Source organism: Etheostoma cragini, chromosome 24 (genome assembly GCF_013103735.1).
Source record: "Etheostoma cragini isolate CJK2018 chromosome 24, CSU_Ecrag_1.0, whole genome shotgun sequence".
NCBI classification, from domain to species: domain Eukaryota; kingdom Metazoa; phylum Chordata; class Actinopteri; order Perciformes; family Percidae; genus Etheostoma; species Etheostoma cragini.
The window spans coordinates 9,679,322-9,697,822 of record NC_048430.1 but is presented as its reverse complement, the minus strand read 5'-3'; the positions used below and the strand labels follow the sequence as shown (position 1 = coordinate 9,697,822).

The 18,501-nt window shown below is 41.1% G+C and overlaps 1 protein-coding gene across 11 annotated transcripts in view; it reads right to left on the bottom strand.

Annotated features, from left to right (window-relative positions):
• Positions 1-18,501, bottom strand: part of LOC117939147 (dystrophin-like) — a 359,537-nt gene that overhangs the window by 144,516 nt on the left and 196,520 nt on the right. For all 11 annotated transcript variants that reach the window (XM_034864183.1, XM_034864184.1, XM_034864186.1 and 8 more), the window contains 4 exons: positions 18,242-18,412; positions 16,230-16,412; positions 13,999-14,133; positions 8,399-8,548 (listed from right to left, as the gene is read on the bottom strand). In XM_034864183.1, the coding sequence (XP_034720074.1) occupies positions 8,399-8,548; positions 13,999-14,133; positions 16,230-16,412; positions 18,242-18,412 (639 nt within the window). The remainder of the gene's footprint in view (positions 1-8,398; positions 8,549-13,998; positions 14,134-16,229; positions 16,413-18,241; positions 18,413-18,501) is intronic.

The window sequence follows — 18,501 nt, the reverse complement described above, 5'->3', positions numbered from 1 at the left end:
TTTTCCTCCACACATTGCCGGTGCACCGTCTGTAGTTAATCCTACCAAGTTTTCCCACTGCAATGGATTTTTACTTACAGAGTTCTCCACCGCATCAAAAATGTCCTGTCCCGTCGTGGTCCCATGCATTGCAGCCACATCCAACAGCTCCTCAGTGATAGAGAGGTCCGACTTTACGCCTCTAATAAAAATTGATAATTGCGCTGTGTCCGTGTTATCTGTGCTTTCATCAACAGCTAATGAAAAAGCTGTGTAGCTGCGTGTCTCCTCGGCCAGCTGTGTTGTAACATTTTCTGCAAGTTCCTTCACTCGGTCGGCGATGGTGTTTCTTGATAAACTGACACTTTTAAAAGTCTGTAACTGGTCGGGACACACCTGCTCACAAACCTTCAGCATGCACTGCTTCAAAAACGCTCCCTCTGAAAAAGACTTGGAAGCGTGGGCGATTTCTTCAGCCACAATGAAGCTAGCTTTAACCGCGGCCTCGTTTTTGGCTGTGGATTTCATGAACAAACTCTGCTGCGACCGCAGTTTGCCTTTTAATTCTTGGGCAATTTGTTGCTTTTCTTGAAGGCTAGCTTTAGCGTACTTAGCTCCGTGTTTGGTGTCAAAATGTCGACGGAGATTGTATTCTTTGACAACCGACACCGCCTCGTAACACAAAAGACATACCGGTCTTTCTTCTTGAAACACAAACAAGTATTCGCCTTCCCATCTTTCTTGAAACAGTCTTCCGTCTGCATCAACTTTTCTCTTTCTTGACATTTTGGGATCGTTATTTATATCTCAATTCCACTCGTTGGCATCATAGACCGTTACGGTCAATGGTTGTCATGGAAACTGCCGCGGCTAGCGTAGTCAAAAGGCATTGTGGGAAATGGAGTTTTCGGTTAAAGCACGCTCTTAATTTATTTTTTGGTATTTATTTTTAGACACTCAAAACTTTTAAGCTCTCGCGGGCCAGATAAAATTACATGGCGGGCCACATCTGGCCCGCGGGCCTTGAGTTTGACACATGTGATGTAAACCTTTCTGGTACAATCTCTAAATACCATTACGATCCTAAAAAATTGCATTACATGAGCACTTTAAAGTGGGATGAGTGCAGTAAACAAATGTCCTCACTAGAGATGGGTTTCGTTTGTTTTTTTCCGATACAGGTGCCCGAACTGAAATATGTATAATATATTCATAATGTATATAAAATAAAATATATCTAAAAAGGAGCACAAAAAATTGGTAACATTAAAGAACAACTTGTTTATTGCTAAGGCCGTATGGTCCAAATTAAATGAATAAATCTCTGTGATGTTTGTCACTGCCCGATGTACAGAGAGTGCAGATCTGAGTCGTACAGTGTCACTTTGCGACAAGTAAAGATGTGAGATGTGAATGCATCACTTTGCAACACATGTACAATGCTAACAAGAGGATTCTGAAATGTCAATACAGTAAAAACTGCTGGCTACAAGTTAGCATCAAACAAGCAAAAGCTCTCAGTTTAATGGGCTTATGAGCTAACGTTAGCTATGAAACAACCATAGCTAGCTAAAACGTTTCTGAAATGATTCCCATCTTCTGTTCTTGTTTGTAACCACAAAAGGTTATTATTTTATGGATTTCACAAACTTTAGTATAACACGTTATGCCGTAAACCGTTTACATATTTGGATGGATGAAGCAAAGCTGTCTGGGGCTAAAAATAGAAAAAAGAAAGAGGGAAAAGGAGATGGCATGTCAAGGGATGAGACAGCAGTTAAATACGTAGATAAGGAACAGCAACAGGTAGGATTTAAAGTGTGACATCTGTGCTTGGCGGCGTGCACATATTCATGTTAACAAGCTAGCTAGCGTTTGCTAACACTGGGAATGTGACAGCCAAATGGCTCCGGTTAGCTTAGAACATGCAAAAGCAAGGTTGCTGAGCTGGAAACTGGAAAATATGAGGTACAATAAATGTTAAGAAGCTGGGAAAACATAACTTATGGTTTACCATGGAATCATTAATAGATTTAGTTTTACAATTAGCTGTTTATGATAGCTGTGCTGTCAGAAATACAGACAATAGTTACATCTGTTGGGTGACATGGCAGGTATTTTACATAATGAGAACGGCGATGGCATTAGGTAGAGATGAGACCAGTGATGACGTCAGGTAGGAGTTCTATTAGTCCACACAAAACTAAATGTCTAGTTCAAGGTCTGAGTCATCCTCACTTTCCATTCATTTTGCATTGTAACGTTAGAGTTGGTTACAGATGAAGTCAGATTACTTCTAATGCCAAATCAAAATAATTTAACATGTTTTGTTATATGCTCTTAGGCTAATCTTGCCATTGCAATTGAAAAAAAAGGATCGATGTAATGAAATTTTGTAATAAAATAAAGTACATTTATATATGTATATACCATATAACTATTTGATGGTAGGCCTACATTGGCTGGTACACTTTAAAATAAACCCCATACATGATGATGTCTCTGACCCTGCCGGTCGGTGTAAATTTAGCCAGAATATGTCTACAGCAGACATTTCTAGACATTTAATTGCAAGAAAAGCATTGGTACTAATAACATTAGTGGCTGCATTCCATTTTGTTCCAGGACCTTGGTAATAGAGTCATATTTAATTTTATTAGTTAAGATATTAACACTAATCTCAGTAATTAATACATTACATTGGTATTTTAAAACAAAATATTTTAAAGATATTTAGGGTGCCTGCTTTAATTAATAAAATAGATATTACTGTGTCAGTTTTGTTCCTCAGCCATGAAAAGAATATTAGGCAAGATTTTGGTCTCTGTGTGCTTTTGCGCCTCCATCCGTCTTTTCAGAGATACTCACATACACCCCCGACCTGTCTCTGAGCTCCTCGTCCCCTTTATGGATGACAAACAAACAGGGCTCCGAGCCGATTGGCCTTACCTTACATGCATACATGCTGACATATACACCCAAACAAAAGACACCAGCTTCTGTAGTGCTTTTACACACACACACACACACACACACACACACACACACACACAAAAACACACACTACAAAAAATGACACTTACTCCAAACAAAAACTCTGAAATAAAAGACTCACACACAAACACACAGCCTCTGATGGGCAGACAAACAAAGGGAGGCTTATCAGGCTGCAAGGAGAACATTAATCCGGTTCTATTGTGAGGGAGGATCAACCCAGCGGGCAATAAGTATGTGCCTCTGTGTGTGTGTGTGTGTGTGTGTGTGTGGGTGGGTGGGTGCAAGTGTCTAATCTGTCACTGAAGATCACCACCAAGAGGCTCAGAATGTATTGCTACTACTGATGATGGCTGGAAGGAGGAAAGAAAGATGTTGGGAAAGGAAGTGGGGGGAAAAGGAGGAGGAAATTTTGGAAGATGAGAGAGGACAAGAAGTAATAAATTGACAAGGAAAAGGAAGGAGGAGGAAGTGGGGAAGGAATGGGAGAAAGAGGAGGGGTTGTTATGGTTTCCTTTTTTATCCTGTTTCTTTATTCTGTTTTCTGTTATTTCTCCGTGTTTTCCTCCCTGTTCTTGTGTCTTGTGTTTCCCTTGCGTGTCTGTATGTTCTATTCTATGTCCTGTTTTATTTTGAAGTTTGGTCTCTGTCTCGTCTGGTCTCCTTCTCGTCTGGTCTCTAGTTTTACTTCTTGTCCGTCTAATTGTTCTGCCCCGCCCTCATGTGATTCACCTGATGTGTCACCTGTTCCTCAATACCTTATAGTTTACCTCTGTGTTCCCTTTGTCACTCGTCAGATCCTTCTGTTACTTTGTCCGTATACCTCTGTGTTTGTACCTGAGGGAATTACGTTGTGTTCCTGTGTTTTCCCCTTTGCACCCTGTTTTCCTCCTTTCTTTTTTTCCACTGGCCTTTTGGGAATCTTGGAGTTTAGATTTTTGGACTTTGTTTTTTGCCTGTTGTATTGTGTTTTGGTTGGACAATAAATCTTAACTAAACCTTCTCCTGCTTAACTGCATTTTGGTCCTCCAAGACAGGGGTAAGGGTATGAAATAAAGTAAAGAAGGGTGACAGGAATATCACAAAAATATGCAAGAAGGTGTAATAAACTGAAGGGAAGATCAAGAGTGGGAAAAGAAAATCCAAAGAAGGTTAATAGGACTGCAGCTAAGGCCCTGTTTCCACTTGGTTTTAACATAAGTTTCAATTAACCTCACACAAATCATACATTACAGAAACGGGCAGTAACAAATGAAAGTGCTGGCTAAATTTTGTTAGGGTTTATAAACCCACAATAACTGAGCTAGTTTTTTATTTAAATTGATTGTATGGTCTTTAAAAGGGACCTTTCACTACAATATAGGCCTGCACAATATTGGAAATCTAACATTGTGACTTTTTTATCCGAATATATATTGCTATATGAAAAGGCTTTTTAGAAGACAACAAAGTTCTATTTGGAAATTCTCAACTAATGGGGTGATTTTGTAAGGGAGTGCATCTACATAGAAAATGAAAGAAACTTTAATCATGTGAACCATTCTTTGTTGAACTTTAATGCTTTACAAACACCAAAGCAAGTAATCACTGACTACTCTTCTGAAGTGATTTTGAAGAGGGGGAATTAGATGGTTAAATACACTGGTTAACTGACATGACACCACTGCATTTACATATCAATCCAGGCTAAAGTCATTGATTTCGAAATTCCAGGTTGTAGTCGACTAGCGGGGCCTGCTTGTTAGATAAATAACATTGATTGTGATTGGTGGTTTGCTCTGCATGCAGACCTGCAGTGAAAATTACATATCAGAAACAGACTGCTAGTTGTACGTTTATGGCATCGCGGCTCCGAACCGTAACGTTAGTTTGGACGGACACCTTGTATTTTTAGGCTAACTTAGCTTTAGCATGGCTGGAAGCTTTCTGTGGTGAAAAAATGGCCATGAGATGTTGTTGTCGGTACAAAATCCGTCCTGCCTGCAAGAACCTTTCTGCGCATATGCAAGATGTTTTGCGCACGTGCAGATGCTAATCATGATGTACGAGGATTTACCAGGGATTTACGGCACTGAAAAATCCGTTACACAGTTGCGGTCTCCTTTTAGCCTCCACCGGAAGGCTAATGTTAAGAACATTGATATAGGAAAACGGGTCAACATGAGGCTTAATTATGTTTTCATGTGAAGCACTCACTGCGTGTCACTTAGTCATTATAAAGCACAGGTCTGCAGGTTGTTTCTTGTGTGAAAAGTGTTCAGCAAAGAAAGTTTATTACTATTGGTTGCTCCTGCTCACCCTCCTTCCCACTCATTTTATCAACATGTTATTGTGGGGCGGCTGTGGCTCAGTGGGAGAGCGGTTGCCTGCCAATTGGAAGGTTGGTGGTTCGATCCCCGCCCCTGCAGTCATTGTCGAAGTGTCCTTGGGCAAGACACTGAACCCCGAGTTGCCCCCGGTGCTGCGCATTGGAGTGTGAATGTGTGTGCATGTTTATCTGATGAGCAGGTGGCACCTTGTACGGCAGCCCCGGCCACAGTGTATGAATGTGTGTGAATGGTGAATGTTTCCTGTAGATGTAAAAGCGCTTTGAGCAGTCGTTAAGACTGGAAAAGCGCTATATAAATACAGCACATTTACATTATGTATGCAAGATAAGCGGAATGTGTTAGACCTACAAATCTACTGTAGGCTACATTTTCTGTATTATAAGGGTTAGATGGTTGCAGATGAGTGGGAGCAATACATTATTAATGAGGACAATATTCTCTAAACTGGAAACCCAGCGGAGCTATACTGTGCGCATTTATGCACGAGAACAGCAGTCTAGTTATGTTTTCTCTCTCAAGTTTATAATAGTTTTTAGTTTTGCTGTACACACGATGTCAGCTACAGTGGCATTAGTGCACGTATGGAAACATTTACTATTACTGAAAGCATTCTCTCTCATCACTAGCTTTTTGAACAGGCAACAATCAGGCAGGCTAAGACCATTCTGTCTTAAAACTGTCATGTTTTGTTTTCACAGTTTGAGCTGTTGAACCCAGGATAGAGGTACAGGGTTCCTTTCTTTATATATAACAGGTATAAGCACTCATTTGTCCCTATAGCAGTAAAGCTCATTAATGAGCAGAGATTAATATTTTTAATGTATATCTGTGACTGTGATGGATGAATGAAATTGGTTTTGTTTTGAAGTATAGCTTTTATCTTATTTAGTATAGGAAATCGTAAATCTGCAATTTGCACAGGCCCTCGAGTAGCCCATATGTTGACTCTATATTTGTCTTTAAATTGTTTTTTAACCCTGTGCTTGTTGTTGTGTCTGTAACTCTTGCAGCTAAGTTGCTCAGTGAACTATGCACATTTCTCCTTAGGGAGACCAATAAAAGTACTTTGACTTTGACTTTGACTATAGTAAAACCTTATTGAAAACACTCATACATCCCTACAATACATCAGTTTAAAAGCAACAGCCTATATAGGCTGTAGAGAGGGTGAAAATAACATATTTGGGAGGATGTGGGTGGGCAGTCTCAGGTAATTGATTGGAATGCTGTCAGAGGTGATCTCATAATATAACACATTATAACTCGCATAATCTAAGGGCCGCTGTGGTAATGTTCTGTTTTGTTCTGGGGTTTGTCTGTGTACAGCATGTGCTCATAAATTGGTCTGAAATTACAACACAGAAGAGAGTGAATTTCCGCTGGCACAGGAGCATTCCTGGGAGTGCAACATCATGATATAGACTAAACAAGTGTCCCTACTAAATAAAAACAGGAAACTTAAAAAAAACACAGGATTAGGACTCAAGCCTGAATCAGTGAAATTTTGCCATTTTTGCAAAAATTAGGGGTGGGGAAAAAAATTGATTATTTGATGCATCGCCATTCTTTCTAGAACAATTAAATAATCTTTTCAGATAAATTAATAATTAATTATTAAAAAACAAAAACAAACCATGTACACACCAGAAAACAGATTGACTGAAAGAAGATGTGATAATGGACAACCACTTAGTTTAGGTAACAGTGAAGAAAAAATGGCCAAGAGACAAAAAACTTTTTGTATATCAGCATATTTCCTCAGATTAGGATGGCAACAAGATCTTGGTTGCAGCTGTCACCGTGGTCCTGCTGCACCATGCTACGCTCTGTGATGCCCTGCGGTGTCCTGCTGCATCCTGCTACGTCCAGCAGACTATAGTCTGCTATACCACGCTACACCCTGTAGCACCCAGCTATGCCATGAACTACTACGACTACCATTTGTAGTCACTGTTCCATTATCTTTATTGTAACTGTCATTGCCATTGTTCATGTGCATCACACCCTTAACCCGCCCAATCAGACACCGCCTACCAAGAGCCTGGGTCTGTCCGAGGTTTCTTCCTAAAAGGGAGTTTTTCATCGCCACTGTCGCAACTAGTTGCTCTTGGAGGAATTACTGGAATTGTTGGGGCTTTGTAAATTGAGTCTGGTCTAGACCTAAGTGTCTCAAGATAACTTTTGTTATGAATTATACACATGATCTAATAAGTTATGCACAACATAATTAGGCAAAACACATAAAGGCTGTTTATCTACTTATCATGTTACATCTGACCACTTTATGTTTCATGTTCTAAGAAGCCGATTCTCCACCTTTAAACATGACTGAGCCTCTGACATGGAAGATCACTGTGAGAGAAAGTGACTTTTACACATGTTTAAGGCTTAAGCATGGAATGACTACGCAATAAAAACCTCAGTAGACAAAACTTTTAATTAAAACTTGTGTGTGACGAATACTGCATACAACAAAATCAGATTTATATGTATTTTTTTGAAATAACGAATGGAAATGTACATTTAAAAATTGTTGCATTGAGATGCATCAATAATCGATTCAGAAATGAATCGTTGGCCTCTAAATGGCAATCAAATCGAATCGTGAGGTGCCCAGAGATTCCCATCCCTATTGAAAATGTGCCAAATATAGTTCAGTCTATTAACTGACTGATTGTTTAAGCTTTAGAAGTTATTTAGTAGGAAAAGGAATCTAAGCAGTTGGGCAGGTGATGAGAAAGTTCAAATCCAACACAACAGCACAAATGTCCTATCTACTACTACATCTAGTAGTAACCTATGGAACCTTTTTTTAATTAAAGGAAATCACCACTGAACTGTAAATCCTACATTCAAGACATGTTTGTGGTCACAAACATATCTCTCTCAACAGATACACGACTAGAAAAAGTAAGTGACATTTGCAGTGGCCGAAAGCTACTGCTAAACATGTATTTGCCTTAAACTCTGATTGCATATATTTTTATTTGGGAACGTCTTTTTTATTTATCTATTTCAATCCAAAAGACAGAGTTCACAAGCATACCATCAGATCACAGTGTGTAAATGCTGTATATTTCTGTTTTTACCCTTACCCTTGCCATAAGCTCGTCCCATCGAATGTTGAAAGCGTCCAGTTTTTGCTGTATAAGTTCATCCAGAACGCCTCCGTCCATCAGCGTCTGGGCCAGCTCCCGAATCTGGTTTCTGTTGTCCTCCGGGTGTTGCAAAAGAACCTCTAGACTCTGTACAAAGACAAACACAAAAACATCATCAATCCCACTTGACCATACTACTCTGACTTTTCTGTAGTAAATTCCAGCATTGTACCTTCCATTAAGTGAAGCCACAGTAAAATATGCCTTTTTGCATACAAGCTGCTAATGTTTTGTTTGAAGGTGACTCAAGACAAGCTGGGAGAAGCATACATTATGAACTAATTATGCAGGAAAAGAGTGGAAGGTGATGCCATGTAGATGCTAAAAGTGGTCAATTACCCCTTGTCCGTTTGAGCTCTGTGCTTAACAGCTTTTCACATCTTCTGAAATCTCTAAAAAGGTCTCTTTGGCTGACATCAGTTCAGCATGGTAAAGTACACCAGAGTGGGCAGTTACTGTTATTTGCATTTTTATTGATCTGTCAACTTACATGTAAAATGTAAAGATTTAAATGTAAGATATGACATCTAAGGCCATCTGCAAAAGCAATGATTAAGCAAATGAATGAATGTTAACACATAAGCCACTTTATTTCTTAATGAAACCCCAAAGTCTCTTATTACAAAATTCAATTTCAACTCAATTTTTGTGTGTGTCTTATATAACATAATCAGAGAAGCAGACACACTCCAAATGCCTGCTACTATAATCTCTAATATATTATCTGTTATTAGATGAAAAATTAGCTTTTACAGAAGTACCTTACATCACATATTTCCTCTTAAAATTTCTTGCCTATGAATCCTAATTAAAAGAAGAAGGAAACCCCTCCCTTTTTGTATCCTTAAACTGTAATATTCATTGCTTTGCATACTTCTTCATTTGGTGGCCATTGCACATTTAATGATCCATTTTGTTATGAAAATCTAGACGGTTGATCACGTTTAGCGATTACCGGGATTTCATAATCTCTCCGGGTAAATGGGATTACAGGCTGACATTCTACTTTTCTATTATGTCTTTTAATGCGTGCATGTGTGCATGTTTTTAAAACCCACTTTAACAGCACATTAAAAGCCCAATTTGAATGTACATCCATCCATCCATCCATCTTCATCCGGATAAACTGATAGGGCGGGCCTGGCTCTGTGGTCGGCATGAAGCTTGACTCACTGGTGAGGACACTGGACAAACTGTCATTACTGACAATGCCAGCCACCCCCTGTACACCGTCATCAGCACCCAGAGGAGCCTGTTCAGTGGAAGGCTGCTCTTTCCCAAGTGTCGGACCAACAGTCTCAAGGACTCCTTTGTCCCTCATGCCACCAGACTCTACAACTCCTCACTCGGGGGGGGGGGGGGGGGGGGGGGGGGAGAATAGGGCAGAGAAGACAACACATACACACACAAACACACACACACACACACACACACACACACACCTGGACTTACATTAATACCTGGTGACTTTATCACTTTAACACTAGACTCAACACTGACACTTTTGATAATTTATGGTCTTTTTGTCTTTATTTGACAAATGTTCTTATTGTTATTATTATTATTATTTAATTACTACTACTGTTATTTTGTTGCCTTTATACTGTCTATTATATCTACTTTTTTTTTCTTGCTAAAACTGCTGCTTGATTTTTTTATTTCCTCGCAGGAGTCATCCCAAAAGGATCAATAAAGAGAAGTCTAAGTCTCTGGGACACGGGGGGCAGCAGCTCCAGCAGGGGACCTACCCTTTCCCGAGCCACTTTAAGTAGTTCCGACTGGGGGATCCTGAGGCGTTCCCGGGCCAGGTTGGAGTTATAATCTCTCCACCTAGTCCTCCGTTATACCCGAGGCCTCCTCCCAGCTGGACGTGCCTGGAAAACCCCCCATGGAGGCGCCCAGGAGGCATCCTTACCAGATGCCCAAACCACCTCAACTGGCTCCTTTTGACATGAAGGAGCAGCGGCTCTACTCCGAGCTCCTCTCGGATGACTGAGCTTCTCATCCTATCTCTTAGGGAGACGCCAGCCACCCTTCTGAGGAAACCCATTTTGGCCACTTGAACCATGGATCTCGTTCTTTCGGTCGTGACCCAGCCTTCATGACCATTGGTGAGGGTAGAAACAAAAATTGCGCGATAGATCGAGAGCTTCGCCTTCTGGGTCAGCTCCCTTTTCGTCACAACGGTGCGATACACGGAATGTAATACTGCACCGGCTGCTCCGATTCTCAGACTATTCTCACGCTCCATGGTGCCCTCATTCGCTAACAAGACTTCCAGGTATTTAAACTCCTCCACTTAGGGTAAGGACTCACTCCCTACCTGAAGAAAGAACTCCATTGGTTTCCTGCTGAGAACCATGGCCTCAGATTTAGAGTTGCTGATCCTCATACCAGCCGCTTCACACTTTGTTGCGAACTGTTCCAGTGAGTGCTAAAGGTCAGAGGCCGATGAAGACAACAGGACCCTCGCTTTGGGCATACAGAAATTGGATGGCCCTAAGAAGGGACCCCTCACTCCATTCTCCTACAGCACCTCCTACAGTTTCTCCCGGGGGACCCGGGCATACACCTTCTCCAGATCCACAAAACAAATGTAGACTGGTTGGGCCTACTCTCAGGCTCCCTCCAAGATCCTTGCGAGAATAAAGATCTGATCCGTTGTTCCACGACCAGGACGGAATCCGCATTGTTCCTCTTCATTTCGAGGTTGGACTACTGGCCGAACCCTCCTTTCCAGCACCTTGGAGTAGACTTTCCCAGGGAGGCTGAGAAGTTTAAAATCCCTGAAATTGGCACACACCCTCTGGTCCCCCTTTTTGAAGAGGGGAACCACCACCCCAGTCTACCACTCCTTAGGCACTGTCCCAGACTTCCATGCAATGTTAAAGAGGCGTGTCGACCAGGACAGCCACACCGAGAGCTTTCAGCATTTCTGGACGGATCTCGTCAATCCCTGGGGCTTTGCCACTGTGGAGTTGTTTGACTACCTCAGCAACTTCCACCAGGGAAACTGACGACAATCCCCCATCATCCTCCAGCTCTGCCTCCACAACAGTGAATGTGTCACTTGGATTTAGGAGTTCCACAAAGTGCTCCTTCCACCACTCTATTACGTCCCCAGTTGAGGTTAACAACGTTCCGTCCTTACTGTATACATATTTAATGATTCCCCGCTTCCCCCTCCTGAGGTGGCACGGTTTTCCAGAAGCACCTTGGTGCCGACCGAAAGTCCTTCTCCATGTCTTCTCCAAACTTCTCCTACACCCGCCGCTTTTTCAGGCCCGTCGGTACCTTGCAACTGCCTCCGGAGTCCTCCTGGATAACATATCCCGGAAAGACTCCTTCTTCAGTCAGACGGCTTCTCTGACCACCGGTTTCCACCAGGGTGTTCGTGGGTTCCCGCACCTAAGTCCCTAAGACCACAGCTCCCCGCCGCAGCTTCAGCAATGGAAACTTTGAACATTGTCCACTCAGGTTCAATGCCCCCAGCCGCCACAGGGATGCACGAAAAGCTCCGCCGGAGGTGTAAGTTGAAAGTCCGTGGGACAGGGGCTTCCTCCAGACGTTCCCGATTTACCCGTACTACGCGTTTGGGCTTACCAGGTCCGTCCATAGTCTTACCCCACCCCCTGACCCCACTCACCACCAGATGCTGATCAGTTGACAGCTCCTCCCCTCTCTTCACCCGAGTGTCCAAAACATATAGCCTCAGATCAGATGAAACGATTATAAAATCGATCATTAATCTTCGGCCTAGGGTGCTCTGGCAACAAGTACACTTATGAGCATCCCTATGTTCGAACACATAAAAAAATCATGTTTTGGAAATTTATTTGAATGCCTTAATTAAAAAATGAGGTAAAATACAACCTTTTAAGGACACCAATTTTCTTTGTGAATGAATAATGTAAATAAATAAATTTTCTTCCTTAAAATACAGGCGGCATAAGTATACACATCCCTATGATAAATTCCCATCGAGGCAGGAAGATCTCTATTATTAAAGTCCAGTTATTTCACGGATCCAGGATACTATGCATCCTGATAAAGCTCCCTTGGCCTTTGGAATTAAAATAGGAACGTTATCAGGATGCATAGTATCCTGGATCCATGAAATAACTGGCCTTTAATAATAAAAATCTGCCTGCCTCTATAGGAATTTAACATCGGGGTGTGTATACTTATGCCCCCTCTCTTTTAAAGTTATGTTATTTTTGAAATTTATGGTCAATAAACCTGATTTATAAGTAAATTGTACCTAAGGTTTGAGTTAGAAAAGCAAAAATTAGGAAGTATTTAGACTAAAATGAAAGAAATGTATGTTGATGGATTATCACAGACTGGAATATGTCAACTTTTACTAAAGACTAGTTCAAAACCAAAACCACTTCAATTTCATTTTCAAATGCTATAAAATTGAATAAGATGCGCCAAAATTAATGAAAGTAGAGATTTGTACTTGCCAAGGAGTGGAATCAATCACTTTATTTTGGGTGATTATAAGAACATTAACATAGGGAAAAGGGTCAATTTGACCCGAGGACAACATGTGGGTTATGCTGGTCGGACTCAAAATGCTGTATTTCAGCTGGACCTATCCCTAACCGTTCTCACTCCCAACCAGTAACATATGGACGCTTGGTCACTGGCTCGCAGCGTCAGATACGATGCAATAAGCACCCTTCAATGTCACATCTTTTGCGAAGTGACTTTGTTTCACCAAAACAAGTTCCTTCCGAGACCATTTTGCAGCTCCACTGTCTTTGTGACTGGAGCTTGTAGTGTTACCCAAGAAAACTAGGACTGGTTTAAAGATATGCAAACAACCCAGAGTGTGATTTTTTTGTCCTACCCTGGAATGTATGTGTGAAGGGGTCAGACCTTACATCGCAGTGCTGTGGAGATGGGTCTGGCAATGTGAGACTACATCATCAGTAACTTAATACAGCTCCAATATGGCTTGAATCATTCAGTAAACAGTAATTAGGCTAATTTGATTAGGTAGAAGCTCCTGCACAAACATAATGTGTTCAGCCAATCAGTTTGGCGCAAGAGTGGTTTTTGGGAGGTTGGCTGCAGTCTGCCCTGTTACCAAAGCACAGTGGCTCATTGCCGGTGTCCCCTGCTGTGAGGACACAGTGGAAATGCATACGATCACTGCTTGGAGAGGATCTGCTTGATTTAAGCAGGCTGAACCCTCAACATAGGAGCATCCTTGCGTCTTGCTTTATAAAGGGAAAAACACAACCTGCGGTCTCCTCCACCTCATCCCCCTAGCCCACTATAGACACACTTTCGGACCACCTTTTTATTTTGTACATAGTTTTTTTTGTTCTTTAACAGGAAAATCAGCACTTGCCTCACACGCACACAAACATACACACAAAATGGCCATCTCCTCATCTAACAAGTCACATACATACACACATCTCACCCATACATGAAGTTTAGCATCATATCAAGCCCTTTTTCTTAGAGTCTCTGTAATTTAACGCTTGTCATATAATGTCTGTTCACACTGTCTTCATACTCACATCCAGCGCCTCCTGCAGCTGCTCTGCACCTCCTTGGAGGCTTTCAGTCTCATCCAGCTTCTGCTCCAGCTGGTCCAGGAAGGCATGTTCCTGCTCCAGGTAGGAGAGCAACTCACACCAACATGCCCAAACCTCCTGCAACACACGCACATATACAAACACAAAATTGTCAGGAGGCACAGACAGAGCTAAAAAGCATTAGTGAATGGATAAACAATAAGCAGATGACCATTTTGACATGTTATGTGTTAGAGAGAAGAAACGCGTTCAGGCGGGAGCAGAAAAAGACAAATAGGGTGAGAGAGTACTTCAACCATAAAGTTGAGAATACCAGAGGTATTTATGTCTCAAGAAAATAAGGTACAGAGGGAGGACAGCGAAGAAAAAGGGGGAGGAAAGGGCTGAGGAGAGAGAGCGACAAGGACAGGTGGCATCACCACAAATGCCATCTCAAATTTCTCTTAGTGTTGTTTCATATTCACTTAGTCAGTATTGTTGCAGGCTGTGATTTCAACATCTGTTGAACATCAACATGCTTGATGAGTTTGTTTCTTTCTGCAAATTAGCAACAGTTGCCTCTATCTGGCTAAAGTGATTGACTTTGCTTCCTAAATGTAAATTGAAGCTAAATCAATAAATATGTTCAACAGGAAAAACTGATTTCTCACAAACAAACAAACAAACAAAAAAGTGCTTGACATTGTTGCAGTGTCCCAGGGATTCTGACAAAAAAAAGCTACAAGATGACACCCAGTTGTGCTCACGCTGCCCAAACAAGAGCAAGAAAAAGCCACTTCTTGATGAAAAACATAGTTATGAGCCACAAAGGCTTTTCCACACAGGACAACGTCTGGATGTCAGGGTTTTTTGTGTGTTGAGTACACAAACAGAGCTCTTTACATTTACATTATTACAGATTAAAACACCCATGTATTTGCAACTTTTAATATGATTCACGAACTACTGCATGGACTATGCTTACATAAAAGTTGTATTAGAACATGCATATGATTGCTTGTTTCTTTAAGTAATATTTAAGTAATTTGTAATGGTGGGCACTAAAGGTAACAAATCTATTTTATCCTTTTGTTGCCTTGTATCACATTTGACTTCTGAAATGGTGCTCCCAGGGCAAAATGTATATCATAATATTTGTAAATGGCAGGGTGTGAGCGTAAAATAAGATTCCGTTAATTACATTATATTATAATTACATTAATGAGTCTCAGCAACAATGTTATGATATACAGTAGGATCCTCAAAATGAGTTAATGGAATCCCTGTAATTGTCACACAGCAGCAACAATGTTCATATCTAAATTAAGAGGCACTGTACACATTTTATGCACATAACAAAACAGCAGTAAGTGTATTCATTATTTCTTATTCTAATCTGCTAAAACAGGCACAGTGATTTAATGGTGACTGAGCTTTTCTAAACATCAGACTGATGAAAGACATTTGGAACATGTAGCCATCCTCAGGATCTCCATCCATCAGATATGACAGGACATCTTGAATAATACTCCAAACTCTTTTTAAAAACGTGTGTACTTTAACAAAAACACATAAAGGGCTATCTCCTTTCAGTTCAGAGAGGATGAGTTCACCCAAAATAAAATAAAAAATCCCTATATATATTTTCTCATACCACCGCAATAGTGATATCTAGCCAGGCAGATAGTTTTAGTTTTAAGATATCCATCTCTGAGATTTCTGCCTCCAAACCACAGAACACACTGTCAACTCTTTTCATGGGTAATCCACGACATGTTTTTATCCAGCTTGTATCTTATTCACTTTTTGTCACCTCTAGCCTAAACGTTACTTGAAATGAACACAAACGTATTTTGTTAATTACAATTGACTTGTTTTTATATAAATGGCCTGAATTTATAGAGCGCTTTTCTAGTCTTAACTCAAAGCGGTTTTACATGTTACAGGCACCATTCACACACATTCATACACTGTGGTGGAGGCTGCAGTACGAGGTGCCTTTAAAACATCCTGTGTACACTCATCGACCATCGACCCACATACACAGCAACATGCCCTCCAGAGCTGGCACTGATGTGAGCATGATGGTCTTGGACTTGACACCACACGTAAGAGCCTTGGGCACACACACACGACAAACCCCCCACCAATGTTCAAAGTACATTTTTTCTTTACCAAGCATGCCTAGGTTGCCACTTTGAAATAATCACAGAAAAGACAGATAAGGTCCGTACCTCCAGAGTCTTACATTTCCCATCCAGCCGGCTACAGAGTTGTTGGTAGTTGGCCGTCAACACCTCCAATTCAGACCGCAAGGCATCATGGGCCGTGGGTGGGGCCTTGGCAATGAAACTGTTGACACTGTCAGTCAGGAGTTTGACCTTTTGTTCCTTGGAGTGGACCTCTTCCTGGGCCCTCTGATTGAGAAACAGAATAAGTGATGTTGGTCAGCGTTGACGGACAGGTTGAGAAACTTTAGCCTCGTCATGTCAATAAAACTCTTAAAAGTCATGATGAAAGAAAAGAGAGACAGGTGGAAAGAGATTAAGAACACGAGAAGGAAGGAAGGCAGAAAGAAAGAGAGAAAGAGGGCTTATTGGACGGAGGGATGGATGCACAAACAAATGAATAAATGTATTTTCTGTTGAAAAAACCAACGGGTGTAAAGAGACAGAGAGAAATGGACTGAACAAGTAAGCCAACAAATCAATGAATGAAGGAGCATAGCAAATGCTTTCCCAAACAAGGGCACAGAAGACGAGGGATTAAGAGAACAAGCAATGGAACAGATTGACCATTGGAGTTTCCTTTAAGCTCGGAGCAGAGAGAGGGAGTAGAGGAGAGGTGAAAAGAAGAAGGGGTAGATTAGCAAAAGCGAGCAGAGTTAAATCAATTTTTAATTTTCAAATCGACTTAAGTGAAGTTTTTTCAGGAGAAGGGGTGAATGGAAAGGTTTTACCATTGCGTATGTCACAAAGCAAAACTGTGATGCATTATCATACAAAATAGAGTAATTGATGGAGTGGAGGGAATGAGAGTGGAGACGGGGTTTGAAAAACAGACACAAAGCTGGGACTGAGAGTACAGAAAGAAGATAAAGAGAGGAAAAGAAAGAAAGACAGAACGAGAGCTGTTTTTTAACTTCAACAGAAAATCGAGAGGTAGGCCGACGGGAGTTTGATTGTCCTGGAAGTAACAAGAATCAAAAGAGAGAGACAGAGAAAAAAAGTTGCATAACGTGGGTCAGATCTGTGAATATAAAGAAGACCTAGATCAGGACTTTCCTGAAAAGGCCTAGATGTAGGGCTGGAAAATATATTGCTAATATATCGATATTGTGATATGATACTAGATAACGTCTTTAGATATCTTTTAGATATCGTTTTTGGATATCATAATATCATGATTGACATAAGTGTAGTATTGTCCTGGTTTCAAAGGCTGCATGACAGTAAAGTGATGTACCTTGCTGAACTTACCAGACCATCCTTGCTATTCTATTCCCCACTTAGACATTGTGTCCACATTACTAATGACTATTTATCTAAAATCTAAGAGTGAAGATATTTTGTTGAAGCACTAACTGTCAACACTAGAATATATCAATGCAATATTTAAATTGAGGTATTTGGTTAAGGATATTGTGATATCTGATTGTCTCCCCATCGCACAGTCCTTACTAGATGTAAAAACCCAAAAGTGCTCCACATTACTTTACAAAAACGCTGATCGGGACATCCCTAATCATAACACCCTCCTCCTTTTCTGAACCTATTTCCCCTCCAGATCCTTTTTGTGTGGTCCCCAATTGATCCAATTTGACTATATGGTGGTGATGTGTGGGGGCTCAACCAAGACTATGAGAAATGGAAAGAACACCCATCCTGAAATCTGTAAGAATTAGGACAATAGCCACTTTTAACGGACTAACAAGACTAGTGTGGTGCAGTAGACGGTGAAAAATTGTGGGATACAGTTAGCACAAAGTTCCACTTCAAAGCCATTATGAGAAAAGCGTTCATCAAGTGTGAACATCACATCAAGTGCTCAAGACGTGTGTGGATATTGGGACAGACCATGTCAGTTCTGCCGACAACACTGCCTTAGGTCCTTAGTTCTTTACCAAAATAAAACCCAAATACCAAGACACACTCAGACCAACACAAAATTCAATATTTACTTGAGGAAAAAGTGACATTGTCATATTGTCAGCAACATACTGTATATGTCCAGTTTACGCACACACCTTAAGCTCCTCCACAGCCTTGCGTAGCTCTTCGGGTGTCTTGTATGTGAAATCTCTCTCCAGGTAGTCTTCCTCAGCCTGGTTGATCCACTCCTGCATCTCCTGCATCTCCTTCCTCAGAGCCATGGTCTTATCAAGGCCGCCTTTCAGAGCGGACTTCTTAGCATAGGCCTAGATGGCGAAAAGGAAAACACACAAACACTCAACATTACACGGACACATGAAAGCAGGAAAACCCAACATTGGATGAAGGTTACACA